The sequence below is a fragment of the Marmota marmota genome, unplaced genomic scaffold, assembly GCF_001458135.2.
Source record: "Marmota marmota marmota unplaced genomic scaffold, marMar, whole genome shotgun sequence".
Lineage (NCBI taxonomy): Eukaryota > Metazoa > Chordata > Mammalia > Rodentia > Sciuridae > Marmota > Marmota marmota.
This window is the reverse complement of record NW_025999945.1, coordinates 3,560,926-3,580,365: the sequence shown is the minus strand read 5'-3', so window position 1 is coordinate 3,580,365 and position 19,440 is coordinate 3,560,926. Positions and strand designations below refer to the sequence as shown.

General features: G+C 34.2%; 1 protein-coding gene across 7 annotated transcripts in view; it reads right to left on the bottom strand.

The window, feature by feature from the left end:
* Nucleotides 1-19,440, bottom strand: part of Ccser2 (coiled-coil serine rich protein 2) — a 149,460-nt gene that overhangs the window by 79,524 nt on the left and 50,496 nt on the right. For all 7 annotated transcript variants that reach the window (XM_048801679.1, XM_048801677.1, XM_048801674.1 and 4 more), the window contains exon 4: nucleotides 879-969. In XM_048801679.1, coding sequence (XP_048657636.1) covers nucleotides 879-969 — 91 coding nt within the window. The remainder of the gene's footprint in view (nucleotides 1-878; nucleotides 970-19,440) is intronic.

Below are 19,440 nucleotides of genomic sequence, written 5' to 3'. Positions count from 1 at the left end.
TCCAGCCATATTTCTACTTTAGCTCAGAAAGAATATACGGTTTCCAAAGAGAAGTTGCTATAATTCTGTCAAAGTAAAATGCATTATATATAATGTGATGTATTCCAAGGAGGTAAATCCTTCACTTCTCAAAAATCAGTCTTAAAAATTCACAGTAAATTCTTGGATCATCAAATCTCATTATTGTTTCCCCTGTGATTTTCAACACTTTATGTTTTTCTTCTTATGTTATACAACATTTTTCCACTTGATCTTTCGGGTCACTAACTTGGATTTCAACAGCAGCATGATTTGTGTCAACTACTGACTGCTTTGGTGGGAAATCTTGTTTTATAGCTCCACACAGCATTGTGCTGCAAGTGAATTTCCCTATGTGTTCTCATTATTACCTTTTGGGGCTACTATAATCCTGGGAGTTCTGCTGCTTTCCCTGTTCTTCTTGGGTATTGGCTGTGATTTTTCTTTATTAGTACTGGAACTTGACTCTGACTGCAGGAGTGTCCCAAGTGACAAAAGAGGCACAGGAAGGTGCAATATTCTCCATCCTGAAGATAGAGTGCATAATGTCCTCCGCTCCTCACTCTTCTTAACAAAATTATACATCCAAAGTCCTCTGTCATGTGACTGCAGAGATTCTAACAACAATCCTAGTGTTGTTAGGCTAGCCATGGGACTTGATTTGGGCCAACTGAATGTGGTTAGAAGTAACTGAGTACTGGTTCTAAATCAAGACATAAAATACTCAGGTTTCTTCTTGTATTATTGCACTTCTACCACCAGTTAAGAAGTCTGAAAGCAATAAATATAAAATTAGCTATAGATAAGTACCTCAAGTATATATAATATGCCTTTGGAGGCTCAATATTGTCTCAACTTACCATTGTCAAGAGGTGCATCCTCAGGCAGATCCACATCAAGCATAAGATCATCATCCTCAAGGTCACATGATTCAAGATTATTAAGAATATCCTGTGAATAAAAGCAGTAAAAAACACTGTAACTTAGTTCAAAGGATGTGTATCACTATTATTTTTGAAAATATCATCATATGAATTTACCAATGTTTACATAGCAAAAACAAAATAGATTTTTAAAAAATTTAAAGTCGTCACATGCAGTGGTATATGCCTGTAATCCCAACAACTTGAGAGGCTGAGGCAGGAGAATCATAAATTTAAGACCAGCCTCAACAACTGGGCAAGTTCCTGTCTCAAAAATAAAATAAAAAAGAATAGACACTTCTCAGAAGATGATATACAATCACTCAACAAATTTATAAAAAAATGTTCATCATCGCTAGCAATTAGAGAAATGCAAATAAAAACTATTCTCAGATTTCATCTCACTCCAGTCAGAATGGCAGCTATTATGAAGACAAACAACAATAAGTGTTGGCAAGGATGTGGAGAGAAAAGGTACACTCATACACTGCTGGTGGGACTGCAAATTGGTACAGCCAATATGGAAAGCAGTATGGAGATTTCTTGAAAAACTGGGAATGGAACCACCATTTGACCCAGCTAACCCTCTCCTCGGACTATACCCAAAGGACTTAAAAACTGCATACTATAGGGACACAGCCACATCAATGTTTATAGCAGCACAATTCACAATAGCTAAACTGTGGAACCAACCTAGATGCTCTTCAATAGATGAATGGATTAAAAAAATGTGGCATATATACAAAATGGAAAATTACTCAGCAATAAAAAAGAATAAAACCATGGCATTTGCAGGTAAATGGATGGAGTTAGAAAAGATAATGCTAAGTGAAGTTAGCCAATCCCAAAAAACCAAATGCCAAATGTTTTCTCTGATATAAGGAGGCTGATTCATAATGGGGTAGGGAGAGGGAGCATGGGAGGAATAGACGAACTCTAGATAGGGCAGGGGGTAGAAGGAGAAGGGAGGGGGCATGGGGTTAGAAATGATGGTGGAATGTGATGGACATTATTATCCAAAGTACATGTATGAAGACACGAATTGGTGTGAATACACTTTGTATACAACCAGAGATATAAAAAGTTGTGCTCTATATGTGTAATAAGAATTATAATGCATTCTGTTATCACATATAAATAAAAAAAGTTAATTAAAATTTTTTTTAAAAAAGAAAAAAAGAGAGATGGGGATGTAGCTCATTGGTAGAGTACCCCAAGGTTCAATCCCCAGTACTACTCAGTAAATATATGAATGAAAAAAATGAATGAATGAATGCATGAATGAGTGAATGAATGAATAAATAAATAAATTTTTAAAGGTTTTAAAAGCCCAAATTCAATGATGCTACAATTTGGATTTTGAATGGCCCCCAAAATCCCATGTGTTAAAGGCTTGGTTCCCAGGGGATGCTGTTTAAGAGGTGCTGGAACCTTTAAAAGGCTGAGCCTAGTAGGAGATCCTAGGTTCCTAAGGTTATGCCTTTTGAAGAGGATAGTAGGACCCTGACCCCTTCTTCTTTCTCTCTCTACTTTCCTGAATATGAGATGGGCAGTTTTGCTCTGGCATGCATTTGCACCACATGTGCTATCTTGTTAAAAGCCTGACCTAAAAGGCCGAACAATCATGGACTGGAAACTACAAAACTGTAAGCCAAAATAAGTCTTTTCTCCTTATAAGTTGATTATCACAGGTATTTTGTTACAATAAGAGAAAGCTGAAAAACACAAGCTGGTTTATTTCATTAAACAATTTGTAACATCATTCCCTAGTCTTCCTCCTTCCTATAATTCTTCCCAATGGATTTTAATTGTCATTATACAAAACTTAACAGTGCTACTCATGTGCCAGATATTGTTCTAGCACTTTATAAATATTAATTCCTTTATGTAATCTTCAAAATAACCCAATGAACTGGTGATTAATGTAATTCCTATATTATCTGTGATCAAACTAATACACAGGAGCCTTAAACACCTAGCCAAAATAGGACTGGTACACAGAAGTCTAACTCCTGTGTCCATACTTTTAACAAGTTCCTTAATTACATGAATGATAGAATTAGCAAAGAATCTCCCCCATTCACATTTACATTTGGTATGGGAGGTTGGTTTTATTATTTCTAACGATTAGAGACTTATGAAAAATAATGCAATAAGCCATTAATGAGATTAATATCCTCATTTCCTTTTTTATACCAAACCCACCTTTTGCTGACTACCATCAGCACCCACCGCCTCACTAGTTTAATTCAATCTGTTGTTTTCTATGATAAGATCAGACTACACAAAAAATGGTATAAGCAGAAGCAGTCCTACAGGGTTCTATTTGAAACTTTTTTTTAAAATTTTTTATTGTTGGTTGTTCAAAACATTACAAATTTCTTGATATATCATATTTCACACTTTGATTCAAGTGGGTTATGAACTCCCATTTTTACCCCATATACAGATTGCAGAATTACATCAGTTACACATCCACTGATTTACATATTGCCATACTAGTGTCTGTTGTGTTCTGCTGCCTTTCCTATCCTCTACTATCCCCCCCCTCCCCTCCCCTCTTCTCTCTCTACCCCCTCTACTGTCATTCATTTCTCCCCCTTGTATTATTTTTCCCTTTCCCCTCACTTCCTCTTGTATGTACTTTTGAAACTTTACTACCAACTCTACTGAGACAAATAGTTTTGTTTCAATGTCTCTTGTTTGAAAGCCAAAAGAACTGAATAATCATCCTTAAAGGAAAACATTTCTTCAACTGAAGACACTAGATATTAATTGAAAAAAAAATTTAAGCATATAAATCAGCATATACAAACTTATTCATTTATGAAAACATGGCATGATATCCATTCAAAAAATTGGAAGGAACCAAAATATACATTAACTCTATTTTAAAATTATAAGGTTTTCTTCTTTTTTTTTTGTTAGAGTACTTGTGGTTTTGTTTTTTTAATTTCTGCAACAAGCATTATGACATGTGTAATTTTACACACACATAAAATTTTAAAATCCTCTATATACATTTGACTATTTGTGAATGTATGTTTGAGTATGTATGGAAAAAGATGGTATTGGGTGTTCCAGGCCAGAACTGATAACTAAGGCCAGGACAAAGAATCAAAAGCAATAAACTCTGTCTCAGAGTAGGGATGGCTAAGTCACATAGCCAGCAAAAGCAGCACTCTGACCACTGCAAAAAAGGGGTCTAATTTTCAAATCTAACTAAACTATACAATTTGTTTTGGTACATGGGTTTCTGTACTGTTCACTTTATAATTTTTTGTTTTTAAAAAATAACCTTAAAGAATAGGAATGAGCTTGTTTTAATGAATGTAAAAGTGAAAAAATAATTATGATACAACTTTGAGAAGTTAACAAGAAAACCTAGCAGAAAAGGAAGCAAAACACAGAATTTTAGGGAGAGAGGGAAAAACATCAGTACCAAGTGCTTATCAATAAATCATTATATATGGAAGATGTTCTATAAAATGAAAACAACAGAGAAGAAGGAGATTTACATACACACAATGTGACTACATCTTTAATGACAAAAGATACATTTAAATATCTGAAAAGTAATAAACCAAAGATTGGTATTATCTTCCCTTATGTCAGATAATGTGTTTACATTCTTCTGTAATACAATCAAAGTGATTTTATTAGTTTTATTTAATAGTAAAAATTCATGTTGGGGGCTGGGGTTGTGGCTCAGTGGTGTAGTACTCGACTAGCATGAATGAGGCACTGGGTTTGATCCTCACCACCACATAAAAATGAAATAAAGATATTGTATCTACTACAACTAAAAAATAAAAATAAAATTTTAAAAAATTCATGTCGGATAGTTTTCCTCCCTTGACAACAGCAGGAAAATTCAACTCATGCAACCCCATTGTGCAAGTGGGAACCCTCAACCTGGTCCACCCCTATCCACAATAAAAACCAGAGCCACCCATGCCCCTCCCTTCACACAAGCCATTCTAGATCAACTTGGGTGCTTGCCCTGTTCTTCCTAGAAACTGAGAAAAATAAATCTCTTCAGATACTCTCTTGACATCATGATTCAACACTAGTCTAGATATCAAATCAATGTTAGAAAGAGTTGGGATTGATTCTGCTAATCAAACACAAAAAAAATCCTCTCGAAATTTTGACAAATAAAACACCAATATATAAAAAACAATATTCTGGGATATTGGATATACCCAGGTAAACAAGACTGAAGACTTTTAAGTAGTGACAAATTGAGATTTATATTAAATTAATATAAATATAAATATAAATTTGAGATTTATATTTATATTAAAGAAATATCATTCTAGCTGCAGTGCAGAGAATGAATTTAAGTTGAACAGAAAAAAAATAGTTTTGTGGCCATTCTAGAATCCATGTGACATGATGATTTAATCAGTGCTGATAAGAATAAAAAATAAGAATCTGTTCTGAAACATACTAAGGAGTTAGAATCTATAGGACAAGAGTTACTGAGAAGTAAGCAAGAGTCATTGACAATTTCTTAGTTCCTGGCTTGAGAAACAGATACATGATGCATGTTAACTGAAATAAAGCTGAAAAAAGGAAGTATAAATTAAATAAAGTTGAAAAAAATGAAATAAAACAAATAAATATACAATGATGGGAACTAAAAAATAATAAAAAAGGTCAGATCTGGTAGAAAAATGTTAACATACAGTTTTGGAACCCAATTATCAGCTGACAGCATGACAATGAAAACTGAAGTGTATATTCTCTGGCTTCTAGAGGCTCCCATCAACTGAGGAATTAATCAACTGAGCATTTACTAGCAGAATTACCATAGAATTCCCTTGGTCTGAGAATGTTTTTCTATTCAAATATAGTAAACTATGAGATGGTTCATCAGTGCTTCAGACATTTCTCCTACACTTTACTTTGCAGAAAGCCTATATGTTTTGGCAAATGAATGACACCACCACTAGTTTAATTATACCATAAAAGCAATTTTAGGTACACTTTATTAATTTTAATTAATTATAGATCTATGTAAATACCAAGACAATTCGGATTACAGAACAGTTTCTTCACTCAAAAAGTCCCCCATAATAGTCAGTTATAGTTATACCCTCTTCTATAACCTCTATGAAACACTAATTAAAGAATGTCATATAAGGGGCTGGGGCTATGGCTCAGCAGTAGAGTACTTGCCTCGAACATATGAGGCACTGGGTTCTATCCTCAGCACCACAAAAAATAAATGAACAAAATAAAGGTATTGTGTCCACCTATAACTAAAAAAGAAAAAAAAAAGATAAAAAGAATGTCATATAAACAGAATCATACAGTGTGCAACCTTATGCATAGCTTCTTTCACTCAGTATAATGACTTTAAGATGCATCTAAATTGTTTAAAATATCAACAATTGGTTCCTTTCTAAGTAGTATTCTACTTCATAGGATACATCAGTCTATGTATCCATTTACTCACTTAAGGACACTTTGATTCTTTCTCCATTTTTAGCTATTGTAAATCAAACTATTAGCTGTGCAACTGGCACACACTTGGAATCGCAGCCATTTGGGAGGTTGAGGCAAGAGGATTGCAAGTTCAAAGCTAGCCTCAGCAACTCAACAAGACCATGTCTCAAAGTAAAATAAAAAATTAAATTAAAAACGGATGAATGAATGCACAAATGAATAAATAAATCTACTAAAAATATTTATGTGCAAGTTTTTGTGTAAATCTAAGTTCTCTTTTCTCTAGGATAAATACTACTGGATAATATAATGAGTGTGTATTTACATCTTAAGAAACTTCCAGGCCATTTCTCAGAGTTGCTGTAACATTTTGCATGCCAGTCAGCAAAGAATGAGATATCCAGTTGCTCAACATCCTCACCAAAACTTAATATTTAATCTTTACTTTAGTTATTCTAATAATTGTTCAGATGTGTCTCAGTGTGGTCTGAATTTGCTAATGATGTTTGAGCAAATTTTGACACACTTATTTCTCATCCTTACATCCTTTTTAGTGAACTATCTGTTCAAACCTGTAGATACATTTTTATTTGTATTGTCTGTTTATATAGTGTTTACTTTTAAGAACCTTTTAAACATTCTGAATAAGTCTTTTGGTAGGTATATGATTCCCAAATATTTCCTCCCAGTTTGTAGTTTTTTTAAAATTTTCCTTGATGGTGTCTTTGGTAAAGCAAATGTTATTAATTTGATGACATCCAATTACCTTTTTAATAACTAGGCTTTTTGGTATAATATCTAATAACTTTCCATCTAACCTCCAGGTTATAAAGATTTTTTATGCTTTCTCCTAAGTACTCTAGTTTTATACTTCACAATTACATCTCAGATTCGTTTGGGGATAATCTTTGTATAACATGTAAAGCTCTAGTCAAGATTCTTTCTTTACTGTTTGTTTTAACATGTCAATAGTTCCAACATCACTTGTTGAAATCTTTCTCCACTGAATTGCTTTTGCAACTCAGGCAAAGATGAGCCAGCTATATTTGTATGATTCCCTTTCTTTTCTAGAGTCTCTAATATGTTCCAATGATTTGCCTGACCATCCCTTTGCCTATACTGCATGTCTTCATTTGCTATAGCTTTAAAATGAAGTAGGGTAATTCCTTCAACTTTGTTCCATTTTTTACAAAATGTTTATTCTAATTTGTTTGTCTTTTATATTTTAGAATTTGTCTATAAACACAAAATTAAAAATGCTGCTGGGATTTTGATGAGTAATGAATTAAATATATAAATTACATTAGGTTGGAATGATAGCATCACTACATGTTCCAATCCACAAACACCGCATGATCCATTTAGTTCTCCTTTAATTACTACCATCAGCTCCTTATAGTCTTCAATATATCCTACATATGTTAAGATTTATACCTAAGTAATACTGAAGATATTATAAACAATATTATTTTATGAATCCAGTTTCTAACTAGTTATATAGAGAGAAATAAAAATTTTGTGTATTCACTTTGTATCTTGTGAAACTGCTCAACTCACTTATTAGTTATGGGAATATTCTTGTAGGTTCCACAGGATTTATTATGTAGATCATATTGTATCTGAAAATAAATATGCCTTTCATTTCTTTCTCTTGACTTACTGAATTGTTTTACAGGCATGTGCTACATAAGACATTTTGGTTCACACAAAGCCTATATGCAAATTGTGGTCCCATAAGATAGTATTGCCTGGTAACATTGTAGCCATCCTTATTTGTATAAACACACTCTATGTATGATGTCTACCCCAAAATAACAACAAAATCACCTAACAATGCACTTCTCAGGACATGTCCCCCTGATTAAGAAATACAAAACTATGTTAAAAGTGGAGTGAATATGTTTGCTTTGTTCCCAAATTTAGGAGGAAAAAGCATTTAACATTTCCACATCAAGTACAATAACAATTGTAGGGGGTTTGGAGATGTCCTTTAACAAGGTTGAGAAAGTTCTCTTCCACTGGTAGTTTGGGTTAAGCCAAGACCAGATGTTATTTTGCCAATTATCTGTTGATAGAATGTGTTTTTTCCTACTGCTAATGTGGTGGGTTATACTAACTGATATTTAAATACTGAGCCAGTTTTATATTTCCAGGAAAAATATATGTGAAAACAGTCTTTTTTTTTTTTAATTTTTTATTGTTGGCTGTTCAAAACATTACATAGTTCTTGATATATCATATTTCACACTTTGATTCAAGTGGGTTATGAGCTCCCATTTTTACCCCATATACAGATTGCAGAATTACATCAGTTACACATCCATTGATTTACATATTGCCATACTAGTGTCTGTTGTGTTCTGCTGCCTTTCCTATCCTCTACTATCCCCTCTCCCCTCCCCTCCCCTCCCCTCTTCTCTCTCTGCCCCCCCTACTGACATTCATTTGTCCCCCTTGTATTATTTTTCCCTTTCCCCTCACTTCCTCTTGTATGTACTTTTGTATAACTCTGAGGGTCTCCTTCCATTTCCATGCAATTTCCCTTCTCTCTCCCTTTCCCTCCCACCTCTCATCCCTGTTTAATGTTAATCTTCTTCTCATGCTCTTCGTCCCTACTCTGTTCTTAGTTACTCTCCTTATATCAAAGAAGACATTTGGCATTTGTTTTTTAGGGATTGGCTAGCTTCACTTAGCATAATCTGCTCTAATGCCATCCATTTCCCTGTAAATTCTATGATTTTGTCATTTTTTAATGCAGAGTAATACTCCATTGTGTATAAATGCCACATTTTTTTTATCCATTCGTCTATTGAAGGGCATCTAGGTTGGTTCCACAGTCTTGCTATTGTGAATTGTGCTGCTATGAACATCGATGTAGCAGTGTCCCTGTAGCATGCTCTTTTTAGGTCTTTAGGGAATAGACCAAGAAGGGGAATAGCTGGGTCAAATGGTGGCTCCATTCCCAGCTTTCCAAGAAATCTCCATACTGCTTTCCAAATTGGCTGCACCAATTTGCAGTCCCACCAGCAATGTACAAGTGTACCCTTTTCCCCACATCCTCGCCAGCACTTGTTGTTGTTTGACTTCATAATGGCTGCCAATCTTACTGGAGTGAGATGGTATCTTAGGGTGGTTTTGATTTGCATTTCTCTGACTGCTAGAGATGTTGAGCATTTTTTCATGTACTTGTTGATTGATTGTATGTCCTCCTCTGAGAAGTGTCTGTTCAGGTCCTTGGCCCATTTGTTGATTGGGTTGTTTGTTCTCTTATTGTCTAATTTTTTGAGTTCTTTGTATACTCTGGATATTAGGGCTCTATCTGAAGTGTGAGGAGTAAAGATTTGTTCCCAGGATGTAGGCTCTCTATTTACCTCTCTTATTGTTTCTTTTGCTGAGAAAAAACTTTTTAGTTTGAGTAAGTCCCATTTGTTGATTCTAGTTATTAACTTTTGGGCTATGGGCTGAAAACAGTCTTTCTAATTCACTTTGTTTTTATATATTCTTGATTTCAATGTGCAAAGATTAGGTTTAATGTTTACATTAATGAGGAATATTGGTCATTACTCCCCCCACACCAATCACCCATATAATATCTTTCTCTCGTTCAAGTATCAGGTAAATACTGGCTTTGTAAAGCAAGTTGAGAATATTTTTGCCTTTTCTATTTTCTGGGAAAGACTGTAGAATTGACATTATTTTTTCATTAACTATTAAATAGTGAAACCAGGTGAACAAGGAAAAAACTTTTTTCTGCAGTGCCATTTATTTAATGGTTATATGGCTATTTATCTATTTTTTCCTTGGTAAAGTTTAATAGAATGGGTGTTTAAAGAATTGGTCTGTTCACATTAAGTCAAATGTACTTAGAGTTGCTCAAAATTCTCTTATTTTCAATATATGAGAGGTCTACAGAAATATCCTTCTCCTTCAATCTTGTAATCTGTGTTTCACTCTGCTTTCGTCAGTCTTGCTAAAGGTTTATTAATTTTACTGAACTTTTCAAATAAAAAGAATTATAACTTCTTATTGTTTTTATTAATTAAGACTAAAATACATATCCTTAAATTTTTATGCTGTTTTAAATTAAACTTCTGGGATACAATCAATTATACTAACATGCATAAAGAGAATTTCAGAAGGAGGGAAGAATGAGAAAGGGTTAGAAAGAATACTTAAAGAAATAATAGTTCAAAACTCCCCAACCTTGAAAAAAAGGGAATGAATGTACACATTGAAAAAGCTCAAAAAAAATGATACTGATATAAAGACAGCAACGCCAAGACATTATTCAAATTGCCAAAGTGAAAACACTGAAAGGGAGAAGCAATGTATCATGTGCAAGGGATCCACAGTAACAGCTAAGTTGTCATCAGAAAAGTCCAGAAGGCAGTGCAACAGCATTTTTTTTTTAATTACGGAAAGAAAAATCTGTCAACCAATGACAAAAGAATGCAGTTACATCATCTTACACCATACACAAAAACATAAAATGAATGTAAAAACTAAAACACGAAACTCTTAGAAGAAAATATAAGGGTAAATCTTCATGACCTTAGATTTGATAATTAATTCTCAGACATGAAATCAGGAGCATAAATAATAAAGTAGACTTTTTGAAAATTAAAAACTTTTGTGTACTTTCTTGACATTATTAAGAAAAATCCTACAGACGGCAGATGATATTTGCAAATAATATCACTTGATAGTCTAATATCCACAAAATATAAAGAACTCTCACAACTCAACAACAAAAATATGAACAATCCAACTTAAAAACAGACGAAGTACTTGAACAGACATTTCTCTGAAGAAGACATACAAATGAGCAAAAAGCACATGAAAATAATGCCTGACACTATTTTAAAACTGGGAAATAAAATTCAAGCCCACAACAAAATACCACTTAGCATCCAGTAAGATAACTAATTAAAAAGGTGGGGGGAACATTGTCCAGGATATGGGGAAATGTGAATGTTTATATATTGTGGGTAGAAATGGAAAGTGATTCAACTCTTGTGGAAAACACTTTGGCAACTCCTCAAAAAGTTGAACACAGAATTACAATATGTCTCAGCAGTCTTATTTCTAAATACATACTCCTGCTCCAATTTAAAATAAGAGAGTCAAACAAATGAATGTACATGCATGTTCCTAGCAACACTATTCACAATAGCTAAAAGGTAGAAACAACTCATATGCCCATAAAAAGTTTAGGTATGTACATATAATAGGATATTATTCAGCTTTAGACAGAACTGTTGACACATGCTACAATCTGGATAAATTTCAAAAACCTTATTATAAGCAAAATAAGCCAGATACAACAGATCACACATTGCATTATTCCATTTTTATAAAATATTCAAAATATGTAAATCCATAGGGGCAGAAAGCAGACTGGTGGTTTCCAAAAGCTTGGGGATGTGGGCAAGGGTCGTACTGGAGGAAGCAATTAATGAAGATGAGGTTTACTTTGTAGTGATGAAAATGTTATGGACTAGATAGGGATTATGGTTATACAATATTGGGGATGTATAAAATGCCACTATAATGTTCACTTTTATATGGGTGATTTTTATGTTATATAAATTTCATTCAAACATAAAAACTTAAACTTGTGAAAATTAATTAGTACTTATATTGTTGTGAAGGTATTGTAATTCTGCAATTTTACAGAATGATAATTTCATCAACCTTAATATTCCAAACAGTAGTCTGTATTAACACCTCACCAACAGGTTTTGGTTTTACAACGCTGGGTTGTAGATTATTTCCCAATCAGCTATAACATACTTTTCCATAGAACATTTTTAAGTAAAGGAAACCAACCACTTCATATGAAGCCTGTTTAAACATTTCAATTTTCATCCCAACTTTCATTTTAACCCCATAACCACATCACCTTCTGCATTTTTGCCATTATTATTTTGGGTGGGGAAGGTACTAGGGATTGAACCCAGGGGTGCTTAACCATTGAGCTACATCCCATCCCTTTTTTGATTTTGAGACAGGGTCTCACTAAGTTGCTTAAGGCCTTCCTAAATTCCTGAGTCTGGCTTTGAGCTTGTGATCCTCCTGCCTCAGATTACCAATTATCTGGAATTATAGGCTTGCGTCACCATCCCTGGTTCTACTATTCTTTCAGACTACTAGTTTCCCTAGTTAAACCTTCACCAACAGGTTTGATACCAAAGTATATGGAGCTCCTCTGTCATGGAGTCTCAGAAATGGCTATCTATATCCCATGACCATATTACCCACCCATGTACTTAAGCCTTAGAGTGGGAGAGGTAAAAGTCACAGACTCGGGTCCTTCTGTCTATCTTCATTTTAATTAATTTACTGATCACTGTTCCCAGGTGATTCCACATCAGATTTCTCATTTTCATCTTTTCCTTCAAGCTTTTACAATTCCTCCAAACAGAACTGACTTATTTATGCCCTCTCATGTTCAGGACCAGCAGAGATTCCCACTGGTTTATCCAACATTGCTGCATTAAGACCTTTGTTTCAACCCTATCAGTGTCTGACACATCCATTCCTTTTCTTTAACATCAATCCCTGATGAATTCATTGGCTCTCCCACTTCTGTCTCCCCCAGCCCTTCCCCATCACTTGTTTTTCTTATCAATAACTCTAATTTATTTTTAGCATAATTATGACCCATAAGGGAAGCCAGACAGAAAATCTGATAAGGTTTCTCAGATTGCTTGATTTTACAGCAGTATGATTACAGGAGGCACCTATAAAAAAATGAGCCCCCAAAATCACAATATTTACCAAAACCTGGTCATCAAATTAATATAAACTAGCAGAATTCCCCAGAATTCCCCATCCCAACCCCCAAAGACAGAATTCCCCCCACTCCAGAATTCCAAAGATGTAGAGGCTCCCACACAGGAACTGGGAGGGGAAGTATGTTAACTGAGTTCTTTATTACACAACAGAATACATTCTATAAGATAAAATAAGACAGTAATCAAGACACCACATTATTGGCAAAAAGAAAAGATGCCCAGATCAATGAAAGAGAAAACAGAGCTCAGAAATGGACCCACATAAATACACTTAATACATAAATTTTGACAAAGGAACATAGATAATTCACTACAGAAAGGTTAGTCTTTTCAACAAATACACTTGGAACTCAGACAAAAATATGTGCAAAAAAGATACCCCCCCAAACACAAAACACAGTCATTACACAAAAATTAACTCTGTGTGTCACCAACAAAAATGTAAAATTCGCTACTACAAAACTTCTTAAATAGGAGAAAAGCTATGTTACCTTTGTGAATAAGATAGGATAGGTAATGGGCCCCATTTAGAACTTTTTAAATGTAAAGGCCACTCCATGAAGTTAACCTGTAGAAACATTCCAAACATGTCAGTCAATTCCTTTGTCCCAGGGAGGCAGGAAAAAGTGAGGAGACATGGAACTGAGTGAAGGCTATAGACTCATAGATACTGATGAATGCCTCTAGACTAGCATACTTGAGTGGCAATCCCTATCAGATCCCCTCTCACCCTGTAGGAACTGTCTCTTTTCTTTTCACTTGTATAAATCCTACTCTAATTCAAAAACTGTTATAAAATCAAAGCTTACTTTAAAAAAACTCCTTACTAGGTTATCAAGAAATTATTGTCCATTTTTTATAGGTACAATAATGGAACTGTAGTTATGTCTCAACAAGAGTAATCTATTAATAAGACATGCAAAATATTTAAAATATTTACATATAAATTTATATGTATACATATATAAATATTTTATGCTACATATATGATGATAAGGACATTTACAAATTGCTCAAATTAATCCCAGTTGAAGGAAAGGAGTGAATAAATAAGGATATAAATTTTATGAGACCATGATTTGATCATTATCAAAGCTGGGGAATTGGTACAGCACAGCCCCATGACTTTCCTCTCTAGGTCTGCCTATATCTGAAACTATTCTGAGGTTGGCAGGTTCTGAAATTTAACAAAAAAAATTGCCGGGGGGGGACTCTAAAGACTCTTTCAATGAAACAAAAATCAAAAAAAAATTTAAGGTTTTTTAAAACAATGGGAGAGAAAAGAGAAGACTCAATGGAGATTTAATAAGTAATAACTATGAGAAATTTTAGAAAAAGGGCATAAAAAATGGAGAAGATATAATAATTAAATATAAACTTTTCCAGATTTGAAAAGGATAACAGAACAAATTTCCTACTTAAAAAGAGTTAGAAAACACTATTATCTTACTTAATAATCATTACTTGGTTGGTATCCAAAACATATTTTAATGAATACAAATAAATAAATACAGACTAACACACTTCCCCAGTGACATCTAATCCAATATTCTTATTTGTCTCCTGCTCCTACCGTGACAGCTAAAACTTTCTCCCCGAGAGACTGCATTTATAGTATTACTTTAAAACTCTTCCTGAAAAATAGGTTGAAGCAGTTGATCTAACACTAAAGAAAACTCAAATGGTCAGATGTGGTTAGAGTGAACAATTTTAAAGCAGCTTATAAAATGTCTCAATTCAGGCATCATACAGAAAAAATTTCCTTATCAAAGAACATGTTTTCAGGCCAACAAACAGAACAAAAAGGCTCCTTAATGTGTCCACACATTTTTTTTTTAACAAAGAATACCCAATGAAACAAAATATTCATTTTAAAAAAGTCATTACTGTATTCTCTGTGAATTATTAACTACAAAGGGAAGATTTCAGCTATAACTCAGTTCTTTGCACATTTATCTTCTGCTCTAAAGAAATGCTCTTAGATGTACTCCCATTCTTTCTAAGAACAAACCTACCTGAAACACCCAGGAATCCCATAAATAAGATTTAAAAGCTGCATATAAATTTTAGGAAAATTTGAGCCCTTAAGGGAAGAAATTAATAGGAAAGAGTGGAAACCTGAGTCCAAAATACTTCTTTGAAAAAACAGGAAGAAATAGTACTTCATTTTGGAATTTGCATGATAAAATTATAATTTCCAACAAAATATATTTAAAATTCTACTATAATAAAAACATTAAGAGTTCCACAGAAATGAAAGTAATTTTCCTGATAAGCAAAATAATCCCTGGAATCTATAAATATATTCAGTTGCATGGAAATGGGAAATTAAGTTTGCAGATGTAATATTGGTTCCCTGTCAACTACCTTTAAAATAGGAATATTATCCTGGTTCATCTGGGCAGGTTATGAAGAGGGAGGCAGAAAAGTCCGGAGAAAGTGAAAGAGATGCTGTGTTGTATCTCTGATGCTGGAAAATGGAGGCCAAGAGCCAAATTTAAGTCAATGGATTCTCCCCTAGAGGCTCCAGGACTATACATACTATGACCTGTGTTTAACTACTACAAGATAATAAGATAAACAAGTTTGTGTTATTTTAAATCAGTATATTTGTGGTAATTCGTTATAATAGCAAGAGAAAATGTATACTGTTCCTCAAATTCTTTAATAAAAAAGCTTATTTCTGTTTGTACTGCTTTAGATTCAGTACCATTCCCATTGCCTATACTTCTTATAGTTTAAAAATTAGTTTCCTTATTTCATTGGTGTGTCCCAGGAGGTTGGAAGAAAAACAGGCCAACATGTAAGCACCAGTAACACCTGAAAAGGAAAGAGAAGAGTTGGGGTATAACTGGTGGGACTTCTAATGGCTGTCAGTCATTATGTTGTGGACTGAGCAATAAGCCCAATCAAATTCTGTTTGAACTGTACTTAAGCCTTTTTAAAATTTACTTTACAGGGGAGGGTAATAAGCCTCAAAAGTCTGAGGGCAATCTCGGCAACTTAGCAAGACCTTATCCCAAAAAAATAAAAAAGGCGGCTGTGATGTAGCTCAGTGGGGAAATGCTTCTGGGTTCAATCCCTAGTACCATCCCCTCCTCTCCGCCCCAAAAAAGCTTCACTTCACTGAAGCCTTTACAAGTTACAAATTAATGATTTTAGCCACACTGAGTGACTATAATAGTAAGTGATTTAGAGTTAACAAGAGTGAGAAATAAAAAATCTGAGGGCCCATTTTTCAGAATATAGTATTTAGCTTTAAATATAAAACTACTGGGAATATATGACAAAATCATGGCATTTGCAGGGAAATGGATGGCACTAGAGCAGATTATGCTAAGTGAAGCTAGCCAATCCCTAAAAAAAAAAAATGCCAAATGTCATCTTTGATATAAGGAGAGCAACTAAGAACAGAGCAGGGAGGAAGAGCATGAGAAGATTAACATTAAACAGGGAGGAGAGGTGGGAGGGAAAGGGAGAGAGAAGGGAAACTGCATGGAAATGGAAAGAGACCCTCATTGTTATACAAAATTACATATAAGAGGAAGTGAGGGGAAAGTGGAAAAAAAAAAAAAACAAGGGAGAGAAATGAAATACAGTAGATGGGGTAGAGAGAGAAGATGGGAGGGGAGGGGAGGGGAGAGGGGATAGTAGAGGATAGGAAAGGCAGCAGAATACAACAGACATTAGTATGGCAGTATGTAAAAACGTGGATGTGTAACAGATGTGATTCTGCAATCTGTATACGGGGGAAAAACGGGAGTTCATAACCCACTTGAATCAAATGTATGAAATATGATATTTCAAGAGCTATGTAATGTTTTGAACAACTAATAATAAAAAAAGAAAAAAAAAGAAAAGCAGCCAGAGGAGAAATAAAGCACAGTGGAAAATTACAAGCAGTTAATTCACACAATAGCACCATAGCCTGCAGATGTGGCAGATTCAAAGTCCATGCACCTGAACAGACCCTTGACAAACAAGAGATGGGGAACAGGTCAGTCTAATCAACAGAGATAGAAATATCTGTTATAAATAGTAACCAAGGTAAAGAATAACTGCATATGTGCCAAAATGCACTCATTCCAAGAAGGGCTTTCTGCCACAAGAGAACAAAAGGAGGTGAAAACAATTAAAGGTTTGTTAGTTGTTCATTTGTTTGATCCAACAGGAGATAGTAAGACCTAGATGATATCTGGGAAGATGGTGTACCCCATAATATTCAGCCATTGAGGAACCAGGGGAGGGATCTTGTACAATAGGGGATAAAATTCTGATCACTCTAGGTATGCCTGACCACCACACACCTGTTCACATCCACTGTTTCTCATGTCTCCATACCCATTCTTTGGATTTGGGTATGTGAGCATGTTTCTCACACAAGTATGTTTAACAAATGGAAATGCCAAGTGTATTAGTGTTATACCATGGTCCTTTTGCTGGAAAATAGAAAATGAATGTATTAAGTGGCCCTGATTCCTTCAGCAGCTAGAATTTCCTTCTTTTTAATTCAATTTTCTGTCCTTAAACCAGTTACTTACATACATCAGTGAGTGCCCACTTAAAACTGAGCACAGTCTCACCAGACTCATTGTTTATCAAATAGAGTTTCAGAAATACATTTAAACAAGCATTACTTTTGTTCTGTTACACTGCAGAGTTTTACATCTTTTAGGGACATTATACATTTGGGGGGTGAAGGAGGAATGGTAATAAAACTATAATGAGGCAAAATTTATGTGTAGATTAAAGTAATCCCAGAAATATATTAATTATAGCCCCCTAAAATTTGTCAGTAAATTATGGATGAGTTGAAGGTGATTGGTATGTTCTAAGAAACAGAATATCAGGGGTAACAACCATCATATTGTAACACTGATTAGCACTTTGATATGTGTAAGTTTCTCAACAATCGAATAGTAGAAGCAGGTATGATACAAGTTAACAAAAGTGTTTCTTTATCTAAATTATAGAATTAAATATGTATTAGGATAATCATTGCAGCAGTTTTTATTATCAAAATATTGGAAATAATCCTGATGTTCATTGTTAGGCAAGTAACTGAATAAACAATGTATATCTACAAAATAAGGCAGTAAACAGCTGTGTGAGAAGATTAAGATCTCTATGAAATGATATGAACTTAATATATACTCAAAATGAATCCTGATGTGAAGGGAAACAAAAATAAAATATAAGCAGGAAAAAATGAAACTTTTATTACAAATGAATAGCAACCACACTTAAGGGGATGAAAACTAAAAGAATGTGAATAAACTTGGAAAACAGTACTTCAACTGTATACCGTAAGGTTAATGTTTAAAAACGATAGCCAGGCACTGTGTTGTACAACAGTAACTCGAGGGGCTTGGGAGGCTGAGGGAGGAGGGTCACTAATTCAAGGCCATACTCAGGAATTTAGCAAGTCCCTAAGCAACTTAGTGAGACCCTGTCTCAAAAAAAAAAAAAATGGGGAGAGGGGTACTAGGGATGTGGTTCAGTGGTTCAGCATCCATGGGTTCAATCCCCAGTACCCCCCCAAAAAAATGATAAATAAATCATGTTAATAAATTTATTTTTCATGTGGTATTAAATTAACAAACTGACCCTAAAACTGTGTGTAAATGTATACTATAATCCTAATATATATGCACGTATATAATACACATCATTATATATTTTATTCTATAATTCACATACACACACACACACACACACACACACACAAAGTAAAATATTGTGGTTGATAACCAGGTGTCTCATTTTTCTGAGAAAAGGGTTATAAATAAGGAAAGAGAAAAGGCTAAAACAAACACTCCGGTGTTGAACTGGAGTCAAAGGCCTCAGCATAAACTATTTAGATCTTCAGTGTATACATTCAGATGGATACAGAAACAAATATAGATTAAATTCTTAGCCCTGTCTGCCATTAATATTAAAAGTAATTACATTCTAGAAGCAACAAGCACACCTATCCCCTAGATTTTGATTTCTAAATCTCATTCTCTAACAAAATTCTTCCTTGAAGAAATAATGCTTCAAGAGCTGAGGCAGCAACAACACAAGATGAGTCTGTAATATCTTGTGCATGAAAATAAGAGAGTGTTTAAAATGACAAACTCATAGAATTTACAGGGAAATGGATGGCATTAGAGCAGATTATGCTAAGTGAAGCTAGCCAATCCCTAAAAAACAAATGCCAAATGTCTTCTTTGATATAAGGAGAGTAACTAAGAACAGAGTAGGGA